General features: G+C 45.6%; 1 protein-coding gene across 1 annotated transcript in view; it reads right to left on the reverse strand.

Annotated features, from left to right (window-relative positions):
• The window catches only part of LOC149371621 (cell adhesion molecule Dscam1-like), a 398,608-nt gene that overhangs the window by 91,923 nt on the left and 285,926 nt on the right, over positions 1 to 20,759 (reverse strand). Inside the window, exons 6-9 of the mRNA XM_089565877.1 lie at positions 15,756 to 16,037; positions 11,198 to 11,278; positions 3,684 to 4,091; positions 2,823 to 2,981 (exon numbers count right to left, since the gene is read on the reverse strand). Of these exons, the coding sequence (XP_089422003.1) occupies positions 2,823 to 2,981; positions 3,684 to 4,091; positions 11,198 to 11,278; positions 15,756 to 16,037 (930 nt within the window). The remainder of the gene's footprint in view (positions 1 to 2,822; positions 2,982 to 3,683; positions 4,092 to 11,197; positions 11,279 to 15,755; positions 16,038 to 20,759) is intronic.

Below are 20,759 nucleotides of genomic sequence, written 5' to 3' on the forward strand. Positions count from 1 at the left end.
TGCCGAAGTCACCTAAATTGCAAGTAAACGTTTTTGTCTTAGAGAAATGGTGATTTGTAACAAATATTTGCCATGCTTTGAAGTCTCGTAGAGAAGAGAAAAGCATTAATAAGAAACAAAGTGGCAAGCAAAAACCTTATCGCAAAATTTCGAAGAATGCAGTGACATTCCGGATGCTCTTTCTGTGTACGAATCCACAAAGCACTCAGGTGCACGGAAATGGGGGGGTGTAAATTATAGACAGTTCACACGCGCTCGTACTCACGAGAGCGACGCGAGCTTAGGCGTGCCAAGAGAACAGCTTACGCAACGTCCTTAGACCAAAATTTTAAAAAAATTATTCACCTAAGCTTACCGGCTTTGTAAATTAACCATCGAAAGCTGTTACAGCTGCGGTTTAGCCATTTAGCCCATTTTGCCGCGTAATCTGCATCGTCAGCCGTGCGAGGAAGCTAAGCGTGCGAAGGAGAATCAAAGAAATCTGATCGGCTTCCCGTCGCTTCTCACCCGCTCGCTTTTCCCCCTCCCTTCGCTCTTCGAAACGAGGAGAGGAGAATTTCCTCTCTCTCTCTGTTTTGCCACTTTCCCATCTTGGCTAGTGGCCGGCGCCTGTCGCGATTGGCAGGGTGAATCTGAATTGAATTTCAACTGCAATATTAAACTGACATTTATTCAAAGTCAAATATTTGTATACAATTAAACAAATTCCCTAGGTAATCATAGTCTTAAGGCAGACGCTGTTTATTCCACGGTAGAATGTAAGTCTAACACTAAACAAAAGTAAAACAGCTTTCGCTGTAAAAAACATTTCCTGGGATGCGTGGACATTTAGCATCGGCGTTGTGGATGATAACAAAAAAGCCATTTTGTACCACAGACACTACACCGTAAACCCGGGAAAATGATCCAGAAGTCACATTTTCTCCTGTTTGAACCGTGTGATCATCTAACACAGCGGCCAGAATTAAAAAAGCTACTTTAGGTATAAACGAAAAGAGTTCACGTTCATACCGGGTGATCTAGGTGATCCCTGAAAAAGAAATGCGCCCGTTGTTTGCAAAACATAGCGGTCAATACATTAAACGCACGCGCTCGGAAGGAGCCCCCCTACGACACGCAATGAGCCAGTCCCGGAACGTAGGGTGCGCTCAAAGTAGACACTGCTGTCGCAAAGTTTCCGATCTCACCTAGCTGTCTTCAGAAGAGGCGACAATCATTTTTTATAAAGCGACTGTTTGACAAAACAACGTCATTGAGATTTCTCACGGACAGTGCTTGACATAGCAAACCTCACTGTATGCCTATGGGCCGTATGCTGAGAAACGAATTAAGGAACCTCTATTAAAGTATTAGTTAGATGACTGAGATAGAAAAAAAAAACACTTTTCAGAGCATTTTTCAGAGCATGCGCGTCTGCACAACGCAATTTCTCTTGTATTTTTGGAAAATGCACAGTTGCACCGAAAAGTGCATGGATAATAAGATTTCAGAAAAATTTTGCATTTTTCAGCGGTCTTCGATCGCAGCCTGAACTTGATATGGCCCGAGTTTTGCGCACTGCTTAGTGCATTGCGGTTTGTCTGGGATGCGGAAATATTGCGTTTTCGCCGACGATGCACTCCTTAACATTGTTTCGAAGGATGCAAGCGGTAATGATTTGTAATAAATTACGTGAATCACGCTGTTCAAGTTTCTTGGAGAATAAGTAGATACATAAAAACCGCGTGGGAGTATACGGAGCAACAATTTTTTGAATAAACCATCGCCGAAGTCATCTGAACGTGGACCCTCAGAAATCCACTTTGCTTCGGTGATGGCTTTCCTATGAAGAACAAAACCATAACGTTTCTTTGAGATTTATAACAAATGTGGTCAGAGTGCTAATAATCTAGGCACTGCGGCTCCAAGCTTCTCTGAGTGGATAAGGCAATGCTTGCACAGCAGTGCTGCTAACTGATTTGTTAACATGTTTATCTGCGTGCACTTTGGCAACATAATTTTAGCGGAACTTTGGTTTATTTGGCAGTTCATTATTTTTTTTAAAGAAGGAGCCACGGGCAATTGTTCTGTGGTAGCTTCACATGGGCAATGATGTGAAAGAGGATAATAGCAGTCTTTGATTCGTGTCTTTATCGCCTTTTCGGGCGGGACACGGTAACAACTACCAGAATAATTACCGACCCTCTTACTCCATTTTTATTGGAATGCGCCTGCCATAATTCTCTTGAAAGCTTCGAGTAGATGCGATTGAAGCTAGTGACGACTCCATGTCAGTTAAATCAAGAACATTTTTGTAAACCAAGATGTAAAGGCGCAATCATATTTTTCGCAGTTGGCTGCCTGTGGAAACATAACGCAGAACTGTGTCTTTATAATAAAACACAGAAAAGAAGCTTCCATCTGTTGTAGCAACGTTACGCATATAAGAGCTTCTGAGCATTTAGCATGGTGTCTAACACATGGCAATGACAGCCTATTCTTTTTGTCTATACTGAAGGTTAGCGGTATGCAAATAAAAAAAATGTTCTAGCATGCTTAAGAATTTCCTGACTTCGTGGGTATCTGTAAGAGAGGCATGTAGGTGTAAGTGAGAACGCCATTCAATGCTGTGTAAATGCATTAGGCTTCACGATAAACGTAAGAGTTGAAAGCTAACTTTATATTACCGCTTGTGGCTTTTAAATTTAAACATGAGTCGTCTGTCACAGTACTCAGCAAAGCCTCAGCGAACCATTTGCAAAATATGCTCGTATGCGTCAACAGTGGTCGGACGATATTTCTTTCACGTAAAAGCTTCAAAATATGATAGGGCCATTGCTCACTGATAATCTTGATGTTAAGGTCTTTGCTGTCTTCAAGCTTGGAAGTGGTCGCCCGGCATGTGTAGACACCTTCGTCGGCCTCACGGGTGACGTCAGAGATGACGATGGTGCCGTTTTCGAAGACCCGCTGTCTCTCGTTGTGTGGAAGGTCGCGTCCGCCTGGTAACGAGTTGCAAACACCAGAAAAAGAAGGGGTGAAATCAATGCGCCTGTTGCTTGGCATCTGTCATGGTGCGTGTACCCCGAAAAAAGCAAGCAGGTCGATCTTGTCGTGTTGTGCGGACATTGTGGACTAATGCTTCCTAAAAGAAACCAGTTTTGTTGGCTGTTTACTTTTAGGCTCATGCATGATTCATGCAGTTCAGTAACATCTTGCTCGAGTGAAGCTGCTAGGACTCCAGGTAAACGAAAGCATGAACAAATTATAGCTCAAGTAACGGGGTTACTAGCAAAAGCTGAGCTCATCACACAGCATGTATAGAGCACTTTAGTAGCTTACGGGACAGAAAGGGGGCAAGCACCAAGCAGAAGTGTTTTGTATAAAGCTCAGAACACTCGAAATCAATCAACCGAGACTGAAACGTGCAAGCCTAAAGCGCTTTGCACTATGCTAAGCATTTGGATCCATCTGATGCTGCTGCCGTCATGAAATATTTGCATAATTATGCATGGAAGGTACAGCGCAAACAATACGACGGTATACGTTCACTGAGTGTCAGTGTGCGTTGTTTACATTCATAAACACTCCCAGAGCCTAAACACCCGATGTGCTTTATTTTGTCTGCAGTTGAGTTCCAATCGGTACCCCACACACTGTGTCACTTAGGGTGTATGGGGACTCACGGCATCTGCATTACTGACCTCGACTCCAGGTGACCTTTGGCGCCGGGTGCCCCGTGTAGGGGCAGTGGTACACGAGCGTTGTACCAGACGTAACGGTCAGGTTGGCCATGGGCCTTACTCGGGGTGGTCCTCGGACGTCGATGCGGTCGTCGTGCCACACGGTGCCGAGGTCGTTCGATGCCTCGCAGCGGTACAGGCCTCCGTCGTCACGTGTTGCCGACGTCACGTTGACGTAGCTGATGACGTCCCCTGCCGAACTTACGAAATCTCCGTAGTGCACACGGTGGCTCTCACCCACCATGCCACCGTCCAGAGCCCACGTGACCCGCGGAAGAGGGTTGCCCGAGGCAACGCAACGCAGGGAGAACCGCTCGCCCGGGTCGACCAGCTTCCGCGTGAACACAGCCTTCAGTTCGGGCGGAGTCTCTGCGAAAGGCGGGCCCATATGTTAGAGACAGCAAGAATGAACCAGTGAAACAATGTAGTCTACCAATACAAAGAAAAGTATTAAAGAATACTTTTCTAGCCTCTGACCTTACTAAAATGCTCAATGCTTAAACGCTTTCAAAATCCTAATACGTAAAATTGGCAGCAGTAAAGACGATAATATGACACAAGAACCTAGAAGGGTTTGGTTAATGAGTGCGCCGTTGTCTGAATGAATAAAAACACAGGAATTTAGTAGTGAAAAACATGCGAGCATACAGGAAGCAAAATTTAAAACCCTAGAGTGGGAGAGTAAATGTTGACGTCTCTAGTTCACTCCGTTACTATGCCACATGACTGGGGAATTCCAATATGGTGCTTAGGTATTCGTATTATAACTCCAGAGCTTTATGGGTAGTAAAGCCAGTGGTAGTGAACTAAATTTCAGCCCCGCCGCGGTAGCTCAGTGGTTACGGCGCTCGGCTGCTGGCCCGAAAGACGCGGGTTCGATCCAGGCAGCGGCGGTCGAATTTCGATGGAGGCGAAATTCTAGAGGCCCGTGTACTGTGCGATGTCAGTGCACGTTAAAGAACCCCAGGTGGTCGAAATTTCCGGCGCCGTTCACTACGGCGTCCCTCATAGCCTGAGTTGCTTCGGGACGTTAAACCCCAATAAACCAAACCAAACCAAACTAAATTTCACAAGTAATAGAGTGGGTGCAAAATGTGAAGCGCGCTTTGAGCGAAACAAGAAAGGGATTGAATGTGAAGACATGCCCAGGGCGGCTGTGGGCGCTGTGGGTCATCTCGGGCAAACACACCTGCCAGTAGCACTGGGGGAGGGAGCCTTAATTTTGAGTGCAAAGAGCCGCAACTAGAGCATTGCAACTTAGTTCGAGCTCTGCCCTGTGGCCCGCGTCTGGCATATTTCTGACAATGCGCAGTTGATGGAGATGTGCTTATCAGGTGCGCTGTTCTTTAAGTGATGACGATGGTTACTGTGAATTTTAAAGACTCAAAGGCAGCTTTCGCTAAATAGCGCCTTGGCACAAGATGTTTTTGTTACTCAGGGTGGGGACAGAGACATATTTCCAGGGAATTCTTCATTAGATAAGCCGAACACCAGGTAGGAGGGAAGTTTCAACCCATTGCATCAAAGGCGGTACCAACGGGCTGTGTGGATCAAACTGCTCACTTCCCGCATGCGAGGTTGGTGCTCAAACCACGAGGCCACAGCAGCGCTGCAATTATTTAACTGTAATGTTTCGCTCCTGCCTTGATGAACTGAGAGTTGGGGTATAAGAAACCGACAAAGATAGTTACTCAACTATTCCGGTGCCCGTCACGCACTACAACTGCGCGTTTCTTCGTTCTTTTATTCGTGTTGTATGAACCCGATGGAAAATATGTCGTGTTACAACAAGAACGTTAGACAGATTCTCCATCGTAAATGGAGTCGGCGTATCATATTCCAAGCAAGAACTCATACGTTTTTCTTTTTAAGGCGATAGCGTTAAGGAGCTGTTTTTGCACAAAATCTGGTGTCGTCATCGGCGTCTTTGATCCTAAACGAAAAATCCACGAAAAATCCCCCGAAAAGCAACGCACCGTGGCAGGCGGCAGTTAAGTTAATAGTCCGTCGCGGAAGGTTGCTCGGGAAGAGCAACATAGGTTGCACAAGACCCACCGGTGGCAGCACCTGCCATCGCAGTGGCGCATTGCTTAACCGCTGCACCATTGCGCCAGGAGGGGTATATGAGGACTCCTAGAGGCCTATGAGTCTAGAGTCTAGAATGACCAGTTCCGCATATATGGGCACTACCCACTAAAGCTATTGCGTGATGCTCTTAAGGCGGAGCTTAAGTGCCAGCAACAATTTTTTTCAGCTTGTTGGCAACGCCATTTAGTAATAAATTAATAGTAGTAATAATTCAGTAAGGAATTCACCCTATGCCCTTATATAACCCTTATATAGCCTTGCGATGGGGTTTTGTCATTGGACATGGGATACTGTACAGCTGTTAGTATCACTCGTTCGCCCTGGAAGAGTGGTGAAATGTCTGCGAGGTTTACCTGTTTCTTTTTCATTGTGGCAGTCAGAGCTCCACGGCTTATTGAACTTACAACAGTATGATGTGACAGGTTTTAGCTAAGGAAAATATGAAATGGAACTTAGCCGCGAGCGGTACAAGGTAATAAGCCTCAAAACGTATGCAACGTTTATTTTTAATGATAGATGCAGCTAAAAGCGATTAAGGTAATACTTTTTACATTCCACGGAGTGTTTAAGATCATTTAGCTGTGCAAGCGGGCACGATGTCGAGTACCTGCAAATAGTATTCAATAAAAAACCCCCTGTGATGCGACGCAACTGTGCGGCGCTTGTTTCTTTAATGGTTTTCTCTCTTTTTGAACAATGCTGTAAGTATATATTCAAATATGGTAGATTGCGATTGCATTGCCGGTTAAAGTTTTTCTTGGAATTGCAGTAATGTATGGATTGTATAACCGCTGAAGATCATATAGCACTAACATCGCGAAGAGACGGTTTTTAAACGAGGGTCTTCCGACGTTCCACGACAGAAGAAGTGCCAATCTGCAACCTTCCATCTAAAGTTATGCGATGAATGAGTCCAGCAGAGATAGTCCTTCATAAAAATAAACCAGTGGAAGCAAATAAATATGCCGCATGCAGATCGCGCTGTGTCTGAGGAACAGTTATCAGCCGGCTGGATCAAACAGCCTTGTTAACAAACAGCGCACATTTCAGATTTCATACACAGAAAATTAAGGCAGTATGCTGCCTTTTGCCGTACATTTAAATTCCAAGTCTATATCCCCTCTTTTGTAACTCTATCCCCTCGGCTTCGATGCAGAAAAAGAAGCACGGAAAGAGAAACAGAAAATAAAAAGGATCTGAAACAAAACAATCAACAAAGACCGAATGGGATAGCTACTTTCAACAGGTTGCAAGCCGCATCAGAATGGAACTTGAAACAACTCTCGAGGTTGACATTCGGGAGCACGGCAAACACGCGAGAGCTGCCACCGCCCGCAGAAACATGCACAAGGCAACGACGCCACGCCGAGGACCCGGAAAGACACAGAGGAGAGAGGGCGAGAGAGGGAGTGAAAGAGCAGGCAGGCAGGCTGAACCGCGGCATCGGCTCGTCCTCCGGCCTTCTCAAGACAGACGGTCGCGACAACACGACGGGGGCGTTCTCCCGGCAGCAAACGTGCCGGGCGGGCGTCTGTCTCTCTCGAGGTCCCTTCCCTCTACCCTCTTCCCAGCCTGCGACGTTGCCAAGGGTGGAGGAGGAAGCAGGAAACCCGCGCGTCTCTTCCCCGTCTCTGGAGCGTGTCTCCTTTTCTTGCGACGCCTTGTTGGTCTTCCCCTTCCTTGTATCTTGCGCTCTCTGCGCGGCGTCTACGCGGCAGCGCGCGCGCTCGCGGCGACGGCGACGCCAAATGAACACGGCGGAGGCCAAAGGGCCGCGCCAAGCCGTGATTAATGGGCCAGCCAAGCGGAGCCGTAAAGTCTGCGTGGTGGCGCTGTTGGCCTATCCCGTCTCTCCCTCTTCCCCTGCCTCCTCTCTCTCGTGTTCTCCATACAACCCGGTCCCTCTCCTGCTACCATCCCCACTCCTTCCCCACATCCCGCCGCCTCACACGCCCCGTGAGTCCTCACCGCGCGCCTCCGCCAGGGTAGCAGCTAGGGAACAGCGAACGGGAACGTTTGCAGTTCGTGCGTGGCGTGCGGGCCCGGTTATCCCCAAGATTGATATTGCTCGTGCTTCGCCAACGCTCGGTCCTTCCCGTTGCTCCGTTTTTTTCCCGTGGCGTGCGCCGTCTTTGGAAGAACAGACGACGGCGCCACGCGCGCTACTCCCGTAGAACGAACGGGTCAGAAGCTCCGAGGAAGACGTGGCGGGTGTGGGGGAGTAGAAACACTGGTTTGCTGCGTTATACGCTACCGCTCCGTTAACTCCAGTTTTTTGGGGGCCAGGAAGCAGAGAAAGCCGGCGAGGCGTCGAATCAAGGAACTTTAGAGGAGCCCAAAGCACACTGAAGCACCAGTAGAAGAAAAAAGAATAACACAAAGTTAGGACAAGGATAACTTGCAGAAGGCAATGTTGCGAGCAGTTTGAAAGACGGAAGTAAAGCATTGGATTCTCAAGAATTTCAATCGTTGTTCATTCTTTGTTCGGGGAAAAAAACCCAGTTAGCCGCATCAAAGCTGGCCCTGGTTGCATTGGCGAAACATAGCATTGGGCTCAGATCACTACTAAGTGGCCAAGAAGGCGTGTTTTTATCACGGGCTGGGGTGAAAATGGGCGCCGGAGCCATGAGCATCATGAAGTTCTTATTTAAGAAATAATAAGGTAAGAATAAGGTCAAACGCTGCGTTGTCCATCTAACTTTTCGCCTTTTAGACGTTGTTATTTGACGCACGAAATTATGTACTATCTCAGAATAGCTAGTAGACCGCGAAAGAAAAAAAAATAGGGAAGCGTTAATTTACGTATGATCGGTGTTTCTACAATTTGTCTTCAACTGTTGGTGCTGAAAAGTGTGCAAGGACTCGAGAATAGTTTACAAATCTCTAGCTATAGCAAGAAGGCCGAATAAGGAGGAGGACACCACACATGTTGTGCTCTCTTTAAACGAAGGTTAATGCATTAGAAAGACAAGAATGAAAAGGAAGAAAAACAAGGGTACGCACAAAAAAGTACTATACTTTAATGAGCGTTGGTAATGTTCAACTGATCGAATAAATAAATATTTTCAGTAGGTAAGTCAGCCAGCCGTTTTCATCGATGGCGCACGCGTGACTAAAATTTCATTTAATTCCCAACTGTACACCACTCCACATGTAAAAAAAAATCCAGCACTAGCAGTTAGCAGTTTTTCAATTATCTTTACTTTGCTGTTGATGGTCATTTATACTAGCAATTCTGAACCACGTTTTAAAACATCACGACTGCACCGTTTGCTATTTTGTGACATGCCTTAAAAGTTGTACGGGAAGAACCGAAACCGCGAACACAAATTAGCCGCCGAGATTAATGAACACCCTTGGAGAACGCACGCAAGCGGTAACAAACCGCTCTTTCTCCCATTGCTTTTATTCTATCGCTTAACCTAAATAAATTCCGTTCATTCGCACTTCGGCTGCCCTGCCGATCCTCCCCCGCAGGGACAGCCCGCCATCGCTACATGGGTGGAATGGGAGGCCATCCTTGCGTCGCAGGACCCGCACATGCAACTTCGCTGTGTGAACCGGGGTGCCAATGCCATGGCCCTACGCGGCCTGGACACATGCGCGTAATGTGAGGGCTGTGCGGTGGCCCTGAGACCTTGCACGGTCCAAACTCGCTCGCATAATAAAGTTTTACATCCATCCATAGCAGTGCACTTTTCAAGGGGTTATGTATAGTCAGGTTTTTCTTGTCCTTTTTTTTTGCTGTTTCTCACAGTCTTAGTTCCTTGACAAGAGTGCATGGAGCTGTGCTCTGGCAATGTAAAAAAGTATGCAAAGCAAACACAACGCGTTAGGCAATACTAAGAGAATCAGTACCGTATATTCCAATGACCTATCCACTCTTTCTTTCTGCTCTAAAAGCGACCTCAGGTAAAGAAAAAAAGCAAGCATCTGGTATCGGCTGGTGAGAAAATGGGCAAATTAGAGAAGAAAAATCAAGGTCGCCGCACTACGAGCAGAGAGCCATTCGTCCCTAACAATCGGTGAGTCTGGGCACGGGGCTACTTTGCTGAGTGTATATATATCCAGGGGCACTAGGACGGATGCAGAGGGAGAGAGAAGAATAAAACTGAAAAGGACCGCAAACATGAACAAAAATTAGTGGTGGGGAAGTGGTGTGGCTAAGAGAAAAATAAAAAGGCGAGATTAAATGAAAAACGGTTTGTACCAAATAAATCTCAAATGCTGAAGAAAAGACGGGTCGAGCAAAAAAAAAAATTGGGGGAATGCAGAAACAAACGGAGAATCAAGTAAGAGATCAATTGGAGAGAGCAAGAGCAGGGATTGTGCTGAAGAATATAAGAAAATAGTGAAAGACGCAAGAACAGAAGGTATGATGGGAGAAACTTAGGGATTAAAATACGAATAAGGGAATTGAGGAAAATGGAACAAGAAAAGAGAAGCCTAAAAAAAGGGACGGTCCCAGTGCGGCGGTTCCAGCGCGGCGGTTCCAGCGCAGCCCTTTCGTGCGCCCGACTCGGCAGCGCCGCGACATGTCAAAGGTAATGCGAGGCGACGCGAGCCCCATCGGTTCGTCTCAAAAGAACTCGGCCGCTCCTCAGAGGCGCCCGTAATGAGGTTGAACAAACTCGATTTTCAATCGGGACCGCTTGTGCCGCCAGGCTCTTGCCAACCTCCCGCCATTCCCTCTTGCCCTTTCTTCTTCCTTTCTTTTTTTTTTTTGTGTCGACAACCGCCCCGCGCATCGCCCGCGTACAGCCACTGCTCCCGCTCTGGGCGCAGGCGCCGGCCGACTTTAGCGAAAAATTGTTCCGCCACCCACCGCCGCGCTCACATCCCTAGGCACACGTTACTCCTTCGGCCTCTCGCGACGACGACGACGCGCCCTTATTTTGCTTGACAAACGCCCGGGCTTCGCGTCGCGCAAAGTCTACGCTCATCCAAGTCACGCGCACGAAATGCCTTTCCTTCTTTCTTGCTGTCTCTTTCTATTTGACTCTTTTCCCAATATCTTTCGTTCCGGTTTTATCCTAAACTTTGGAGAGCATTAGTTTTGTTTTGTCCTTGTGTCCTTTTCCCCCTCTCTTTCCCGCCTCCTCACTCTCTTTTCAAACTTTCTTTTTACCTTTTATTTGATCGAAGCAGAGTAAACAGGTCGATGTTGAGGAGGTGCTCGCTGTGACGAATGGTTTAATACGGAATGGAAGGAAGTCGTGCCGCCGACCAAATAGCGGGCGATGAAACGGCATCCGAAAAGGGTTCACACGGGGGATAAAGAAGTGCTCGCGGGGAAGAAGGGAGAGAAGAGGGTTGACGTGGGGAGAGTTCGTTCGGGGACGTGTTTGAATGGGTTGTCAAGAGAGAGGGAGACGAAGAACGGTTACCTTTTCTCGACTTGATGTAGCTGTTCTGGCCATTCCAGCGCCGGCTGACACGATTCTGGACGCTGCGCTTGGAGTGAACTTCTGAAAAGACACGTGTCGACAGTGCGGTGTCAAACGACGGCTCAGTTTGAAATGTTCGACTGCGCAAAATAGCCAAGGATCGTAAGAGTGAAACAACAGTATCACAGGCGCCACGCAAAACGTATGCTGTTAGTTTTCATTTCTTATGGTCTTTTTCAGATTGCGCTGTCGAACGTGCGAGAATGGATCGCTACCAGCTATGCCAAACAGCTGTCCGGCTGTATCAGCTTGAAAATTTTTGCATTCCGATGGAAACCGAAAACGGGGGACGTACTCAGCAATTCTTTTTGCTGATTAATTTTTTGTCCCTTATGCTGTTGTTAGCTGCCGCCAGCAAATTCGGATGGTATAGTCACAAGGCATTGCCATTTGCGGCACTGCTTTCAAAAGATGGGCGCCCATGGTAGAAAGTCATAAGAACGAGGTTAGCAACGAATTGCCATAAAATATGGCTCCTGTGCTTATTTCTTACTCCTTATTGAAACTTATGTCCTTATTCAGTACTTATTAGGTTGTCTTTTGAAAAGAAAGGAGTACTAGAGAATTTGATTTGGGTCACCTTAGTGTTTTCTGAGCTGGGAATAAGGTACTAGAATAACTAATGCAGTCATTTTACGAATATCCTTTAAAGTCTCTCTGTCTCTCTCTCTCATTTTACGAATTCACCGAAATGCATTTACATCACATGCCACAAGATGGTAAATGTTGCTGTCGGTGCAGATTCTCTTCTAATGCGTTAAGGTATTCTTTTTTGGCTCTTCTTAGATTAATTTAATTTTCTCTTTGAAATCAGGCTGATTCAGCCGTAAATAAAGCGGTGGCATCAACGACGTGACTCACTACGAGATAATAAAATCGACCGATTCAGTAGCGTGACCGAACACATTACGGTTTGTTACACAGGCATAGAATTACAAAATCACAAAGGAGAGGAGCTATTACTGTCCGTCAATATCTAGAAAGCTGTTCCTGTTGATTTAGCATGCAATAAATTAGTGAGTGACCTTTTGAAAGCGTACTAAGGATGAAGTGGTGAGATGAGCGCTGATATAATCTTAAAGAATATAATGGTTTAGGGGGTACGTTTAACGTCCCAAAGCGACTAAGGCTATGAGAGACGCCGTAGTGGAGGGCTCCGGAAATTTCGACCGCCTGGGATTCTTTAACGTGCACTGACATCGCACAGTACACGGGTTAAAAATATAATCATGGCTTAGGTAATGGATATACAGGGTCGTCAGAATTAGGCACAACCGATATCTTAAATTCAGGTGCTGACAGGTACGCGAAAAGCACTGCCGCAAATAAGTTATTCGGCCAGGGGAAAACAAAGTGAGATGTTTATTGTAATCTCGTGGTATTTAATGAACTGAAATCAAATAATAAACTTTTTGCTCACTGCAGTAAGTGGGCATATTTATAATGGGAACTTAGAGACAGTCGTATTTTTACACAATTCTGTTTGCTAGAATTCTCCTAGCACACGTGTATTTCGATATATTTGCTTTCATCTACCCAGCCGGAGTACCCGGGTTCGAACCCGACCGCGGCGGCCGCGTTGCAACAGAGGCGGACGCAAGAGGCGCCGTGTGTTGTGCGATGTCAGTGCACGTTAAAGATCCCCAGGTGGTCGAAATTATACCGGAGACCTCCACTACAGCATCTCTTTCTATCGTTCTTCTTTCTGTCCCACCTTCCTCTCTTTCCTTACGGCGCGGTTCAGGTGTCCACCGCGATACGCGAGGCAGATGCTGCGCCATTTCATTTTCTTAAAAAAACCAATTTACTAATTTCCTAATTTACCAAATTCAAGCTCAATCGATGTCATTGCGCTTGCAGGGCGGGGTCGATGGGCGCGAAACTGCTTCCGGCGTGACACGGCGTTTCGTCTGCCAACGGCGTAGAGCAGCCGGTGAAGCTCGTAATTGTTTTACTTTCACTTTCGGGTATAGAAATTGAAGATACGTCCGGCACAATGCTCGCGTCAACTACTCTCGCCTTACAAGCATGCGTAATTACGCAAAATCAGTGGATACTTTGGTAGCGAATAGCTCGGAACCCACGTGTTCTAGAAAAATTCTACAAAATGCTTTGGCCTTGAAACGACCTTCCCTATGTTTTCATCAATAACATTCACGCTAACTGAATTGGCTAAAAAGGTAATATATTTAAGTTAATTGGAGGAGTGACGGTAACAGTTATCTTCTTACGTTGTGTCCCCCAAACCGCCTAACTGATGTGCAGAGGTGGATGTACGTCTCAGCGTCTATTTTTTAGAAGCCTGTAAAGATTAATTCTTATCACGCCGTAATAGGGCTGGTATGCACTGAAAAAATGAAAGCGAATTATACCTGGGATATTCTTGCATTCAACTTTGTAATGCAAGTATCAAACTTATACAAAGTAAAGTAAAAAGGTTAAACAGCGTAATTCAAATAAGTGCGCCTTCATTACAACCGCTTCTGCATTTCGTAAGCTTTTGGCAACTAGTGTAACGGCAGATAGGAAGCCTTCTTAGCGTTAGTAGACTTACGTAGTAAACAAGTGTTATGTAAGCAAACGGCATTGTACCACAAGTAGCTGATAACTATTCATTGCACGCAGGTAGAAATTAGAAGCAAAATGTTTCGGTCTTTTAACTCGTTTTCTAAGTACAACGAGAGCTTGAGATCTTTTGCAGTTAGGAATTTAAAACCCGCCTCTTAAACCTTGCATAATGTGTCTCTACCACCTTCTATTTCTGTGATTTTCAGCTCCTTAACCCCATGTGTGTCTTCTCGTCTTACCTGCTATTTGCCCATAATCCAAGAGCGTTAAAAAATCTCCGCTGTCGCTTCTAATAGAAATGCTTGTGATTTACGAAACTAGATGACATATAGCTACTCTGTACTGTTGGAATCCTCTCATTTTGATCAGGTGTGCTGCGTGCCTAAAAGAGCAAGCTTGTGAGTATTCCTTTCATGATTGACGTGACACTGCTCTCTGATGTGAGCGCGATTATTCTGCAGTGCTAATTATTTAGGTGTAAGGGAAGCTGTAGTTAATTTTCCTCAAGGTAACCAAAATCATTCACACGATCGTGTTTACTTGGGTGGTGGCTGTTTGCCATTTGTGATGAAAGCCATGCGAATTTCGAGCTGGCGTCTAATTTTCGCACCATAAAGCTCCAGTTTAAGTTGCTATAGTTCGCGGGTAAGTTCAAAGGACTGCCGGGAGCGCCTCGAAGATTGCTGCGTCTTCAGTAAACTCTCTTACAGTAAAGTAGCTGCGAGAAACTATTTCATTCATTCAGCCATCTTTTAGCCACGAAGAAAACGAAATACCTTGATATGCATTTTAACTTTGTGAATAAGCGTGAGGGAGTACCAGGAAAGTAGGCTGTGTTTATCGGAGTCAGCGTATGGTGCTGTAATCTTTCCGGCCTGTCTTAGAGGGATAGTAAGATGCTTAAAGATTGACGCCATATCTCTCGCAGAAAAGCCTCGGATTACTTAATCCCTTGCTGGAACCTGCTCGATCGCATTAGAATGCCCAAAATAATTTTACCGACGACAATATTTACCTGCACTGCGGATCTGGTCTCCTAGGAAGACCTATCCGATGAAGAATAGCAGAGGGAAATACAGCTGACCGCTTCCCACTGCCGAATTACTACTTTTCGTAGAGGTTAAAACTTTTTAGACACAAAACATAAGGAAAAGAAAAATGACGATATAACCGCGACAATGGTTTTAAACTGCTGAGATGGAGTAAGCAACACGTTTTTACGTTCACCGCACCAAGAGCTTGAAGCGACACAGCACTAAAAGAATAGCACCTACACGCGTACTTAACGCATACGCGGACTCACGCATGCTATCTCGCTGTCGTTCGTGGACGCACAAATGCATGCATCAAAGCTCGTACGCGTACTAAAGGCGGCGGCCATAAGAATTTCTCCAAGATGTAGATCGAGGAAGCGTTAGCGATTCTCGTAATCAGCGCCGTCATGCGTGTTATTCTCATTTTGATGAAAAGAAACGGCGCAGAGAAAAGAAGCAGTGCATGCGCTTTATCGCTGACGTAGCATGACATTTTTTTCTTAACGAGAACTTCGGGACTTTTTTGAGTAGCGTTATTGATTAATTGTGTATGTCCCTGCAAGTCTTTGTGTGTGTGGACATGTGCATCGTTCGGGATCCTGCATGCAACTCGGTGCGTTATGACATCATCGTCTCCCATTAACACTCTAACCTGTTCTTTCTCTTTTCCTTTACTGTGATGTGGAGTTGCAGGCTAGGGTCACGTTTCCTCCGGTCGACTTCTCCATCTATATTGCCACTAAAGTTTATTCTTTCTATATCTTAGCATCAGCCTTTAGGGGTAGCCTTCTGAGGTCGACTCAGTTGTTGCGCCTGTTGGGCGAGGTTAGATGAGTGTGACGCAGGACCTTGGCCATGACGCTAAGGGCTGAAGACGCCGTGCTACGGTCACTCACCGCGCAGCTTGAGGAGAGCACTGTCCTGCGCCGTGGCGTCCCCGTAGCGGACGAAGCACTGGTAGACGCCCGCGTCCTCGCGCACCACACTGGAGATGTGCAGCCGCTGTTCGTCAGAGCGCAGCACCAGCCGCGGAGGACTGGCCTTGACGGGCGCGCCGTCGTGCAGCCACCAGGTGGAAGACACGGCCCCTCGGAAGCCCCGCGCGGAGCAGTTGAACGTCGCCGAGCGGCCCAGCTCCACCCTGGCTTCGTCGGGAACCACCACCACGGTGGTGTTCGCTTTTGGCGGAGGAAATGAAGAAACGTACAGTGGTGAGCAGCCTTGTCTAGAGCGCTTGAGCAGTGCGCACTTGGTAACAAAAACCGAAATAAGAGAGCAGCCCCTCATTACAGGGCAAAGTTTTCGTGCCTGCTTTGTTTACGAGGCTATCTGGCGCTACTTCCGTGCAAGCGTTGCAGCTGGACCCTAGAGGCTGCCACAAAATCTGGATTTGTTTGCGAGGAAGTGCACCGCCCGAGCGCTCTAGACAAGGCTTCTCACTACTGTACGTTTGGCGTTAACTGTATTATCCGATAACAAACTTCTACTCGTCTGCATGGCTGAGGCAGTTCACAGAGTCGCGATCAGTCAGACATGCAGCAAAAGAGTGAGAGTGAAAGCCTGTTTTGCATGGCAGTCATCACACTACAGCGTTTACAACTTTTAATTGATAGGTAAGAACAAAGTGGCTTGCATCATTTCCAGGGAGGAATTAAAACCAGTTTTATTCGGACTGTGGTGAACACATTGACAGCGCTGGCACTACGAAGTGCTACAGATATAGCACATAGAAACAGTAGCAATATGACGATGCGTGGGGATAATTTTTTCCATATGTATGTACTCCGCTTCACAAACGTGCAGCATGAAATGCACTCAGCTCTCATTCGCCGCGAACTAAAGTGAACATGATTCCGAAACCACGACGAAGCCCTTCCTGAAACTGAATCAGAACCTGCAGCCAAACGTCAAGCCCAAAACTTCCGAAATTTTCTGTCCAAATGGATTCAACAAAAAAAAATTCAATTTCCTCTCTCAGCGCACTGACCAAGACTCCAACCAGCGTCTGTCCGGGTACTTTAAAAAAGCTGCTAAACAATGCGAATTTTTTTTTTGAACATGATGTAAATGCAAACAACTTGTGCCGAAATGAGTGGTACTCACTAATTGTTATCAGGGGAAACAGACTATTATGAATATCGCAAAAATTATTATGTTCTTTAAGCGAAAAGGCCATTATTTTGTATGGTAGTAACCGCGGCTGTCGACGTCAGAAAGGTCTGAACCGCTAACTAGTGAGGTGGCCAAAAAATAAATAATTAAATTATTTTGCTATTGCGGTTAGGGATCTCATTATACTCGAAGATTTATGGCTTGCCAATGGCGGTAGCGGGGTCAGTTCTTAAATTTTCAAAAAACTGTATCGCCCAAGGGCTGCCAATTCAGTGAAAAGCTGTCATCGCGGCGGTGTTCCAGCTGCTGTCTCACTGCGTTGCTCATCCTTGGCGTACATTTAGGAGGCGGCGGCTCCATGCTCCTCATAATATGCTTCGTTCACATGGCGGCGATATTCAGTTTCCGCTAGGCGTCACTTTATGCCTGACGTACGGTTGGATTTTGGAGTTGCTGACACATCTTCTCAAGTTAAAGAACCCGCAGAATATAGGCTGCTGACTGCGGTTGATCTCACAGTCCAGCACCTGCGTTGGCAAATTAGCTGCACTCCCGGCGTGAATTCCGCTCTCACTCCAAGCCGCAATGAAGGCGAAGTGTCATTGGCACAATAGGTGGGAACGCACTTGTCACCTGATCTTCCTTCAACACCACAGCTAGCATTGAGCCCAGGCTGCCAAAGACGCAACGAAGACGAACTGGCACGGCCGCGTGAAGAGCATTTGTGCTTCGCTGTAGCTGAAGAGTGACGACCTTGGTAAACTCAAGATGGCTGGCCGAACAGTGCACGCAGCCGCATGCATACTCATACGTCACTCGGCGTCCTGCCTGTTATTTCTAGCGCTATAGCATCAGAGTCCACACTACAGCGATTTCTGTCCGTCCACGTCTGTCTCTGAAGCCTCCGGGAACGCGGGAGCAGCAAAAACAGCTTACCGTATTTATTTCGTCAATTGCAAACCCAGCTTTCTGGCGCATTATTGCTAGCCCGACAAAAATATTTTTCCAGTACCTTGCCGAAATACATAAAAACTAGTCCCGATAAATTTTGGCGATACCTTGGCAATAAGAACATGCACTTGCAAGAAATAAGGTAGCGCAATACTGTTGTCGCTGATCCCCAGGAAATCTCTAACATAATGAATGAGTACTTTCATTCTGTATTCAACCAGGAAGATAGTGTTACAGAGGCTTCGCCTTCTTTATGCCAAGTGTCAGACTTCATATCATTTGAGGGCGTACTTTCATTACTGCTAAATGTTAAACAAAAATCTTCTGGGGGCCCGGATGGAATACCGATTTCTTTCTTTCGCCGTTACGCCAAGCCTATCGCACACATTTTAACAGCTATCTTTTCTTTATCTATTAACACGGCAACTTTACCTTACGATTGGCGTGTGGCCCGTGTCATAACAGTCCACAAAAAGGGTGACCGTCAGGTTTTGGAAAACTACTGCCCCATTTCGCTCACATCTACGAGCTGCAAAACACTCGAACACATTATCGCTCACTACGTTACGAATTTTCTTGAAGATAACAACTTACTCTCTCCATTCCAGCATAGATTTCGGAAGGGTTTGTCGACATGTACGCAGCTTTTAACAACTGTTCACGAAATCGCTATAACACTTAACTCTTCTGGGCAGGCTGATCTTATCTTGCTTGATTTCAGCAAAGCGTTCGATCACATTCCTCATGCAAACTTCTTGAAAAACTTACTAATCTCGCTTTTCTTGCATTTATCATAAACTGGATAAGAGCGTACCTTTCAAACCGCACTCAGTTCGTGGATGTTAATGGCCATGTCTTCAGGACATTACTGGTTTCATCCGGAGTGCCTCAGGGAAGTGTACTGGGACCGATTCTTTTCTTAATCTGTTAATGATATAACTAGTGCTGTCCATCCTCATTTTAACATCCGACTGTTGGCGGACGATTGTCTGCTCTTTAAGCAGGTTACGTGCGTGGTGATCAACTTCAATTAAAGAATAGTTTAACCGCACTTAATGAATGGTTCTCGGCTTGGTCGGCTTGGTATGACCCTAAACACAGAAAAAACTATCTTACTTCGCGTTACGAACAAAAAACAGCCCTTTCATTTTCGTATTGCATCAAAAATACCCAAATAAAGGAAGTCACAGAATACAAATACCTAGGTGTAACGTTTACAAACACTCTTTCATTGTCAAAACACATTGAGAACATTTGCGCAGCCGCCTCTTGAAAACTCGGTTTTCTGCGTCACAAACTGAAAACAGCACCTCCTGATTTAAAACTTCTTGCCTACAGAACTTACATATTGCCAAAATTAGAATACGCTGCAATAGTATGGGATACCTTTCACCTATAGGATAAACGTAAACTTGAAACGACTCAGAGACGAGCAGTCAGGTTCGTCTTCAACAAGTTCAGGTCCACAGATTCCCTGTCACAACTCATGGCTGACAACCACATACCTACCTTAGAGTCACGACGATCTATAGCACGACTTAAATTTCTTTTCACGATGTATCATAAGTCACTGAAATTCAGCGGACGGCCGTACATTCAACCATACCTGCCACGCGCATCAAGACATCGTCACGCTCACAATTTGCTGCCTTTCCACGCACGCACTAATTTATTTAAAAATTCTTTATTTCCTCGTACAGTTAGTCAGTGGAATGATCTGCCAGCTGAAATTTTTTCCACTCACAATTTTGACCAGGCGCTACTTATGTATTTTTCAACGTAACATTCTGTGTCATTTTCCCGTCTTTCCATTCAGTTGGGTATTTTCTGTGTGTTTTCTGCGCAGTAGCGCATGCAAGTGCATTTTGTCCTAATTATGCGAAGGTCGTTATGTGCAAAATTGAAATGCGAACTTCCTCATTTTTGTTCACTTCTTGCTGCTCCTCCCCATGTCAAACACAAGAGAATAACTTATCACTTGATGTTAATGAAATGAAAATGTTGAACACATGCCCACCTGCTTGGTCTCATTGAGACCGCAGTACTTGTAAATAAATAAATAAATAAATAAATAAATAAATAAATAAATAAATAAATAAATAAATAAATAAATAAATAAATAAATAAATAAATAAATAAATAAATAAATAAATAAATAAATAAATAAATAAATAAATAAATAAATAAATAAATAAATAAATAAATAAATAAATAAATAAATAAATAAATAAATAAATAAATAAATAAATAAATAAATAAATAAATAAATAAATAAATAAATAAATAAATAGCCTCAAGCGGGCCACGACCCCCGGGCGGCGGAAAAAATCAACTTCGCTTGCCGCTGTGTTTAAACCACTGGGTCATCGCCGCAGCCTTTCTCCACGTGTGTTAAACAGCCAGCCTCTCTCATTGTGCCCACAACGCAAGCTCTAATTTGCGCAGCTACAGAGAGAGGGCGCCGTAAATCCATAGCCAACAAGCTAGTTTGCGAAACACTGCAAACAGGGCGCCACGAGTTAAGGTGGTCATGAAATAATAGCTCAGATGCTAACGCATTCCCTATCACATCAATTGTAATGATCGCTTGTGGATTTTTTTTCTCCATGGCTCTCGGGCAGGAGTCGCTTGGTGATGCGTCGTCTGCTTCCAGCCGTCGCGCAAGCAGGAAGGAATTAAAGGCAACATAAGGTGGCATCACTCTGGCAAAGCTTTTCAGCACATTTATGATTACTTTTCAGGGACGGCAGACAAGCGTACCGCCACGTGATACGTGCTTGTGAGTATGCCTGGGAGCGCACCTCTGGCAGCCCGTTTCAGTTATGGCGCCCGCAGAG

Source organism: Amblyomma mixtum, chromosome 1, assembly GCF_055824585.1.
Source record: "Amblyomma mixtum isolate Tamu chromosome 1, ASM5582458v1, whole genome shotgun sequence".
NCBI lineage: Eukaryota > Metazoa > Arthropoda > Arachnida > Ixodida > Ixodidae > Amblyomma > Amblyomma mixtum.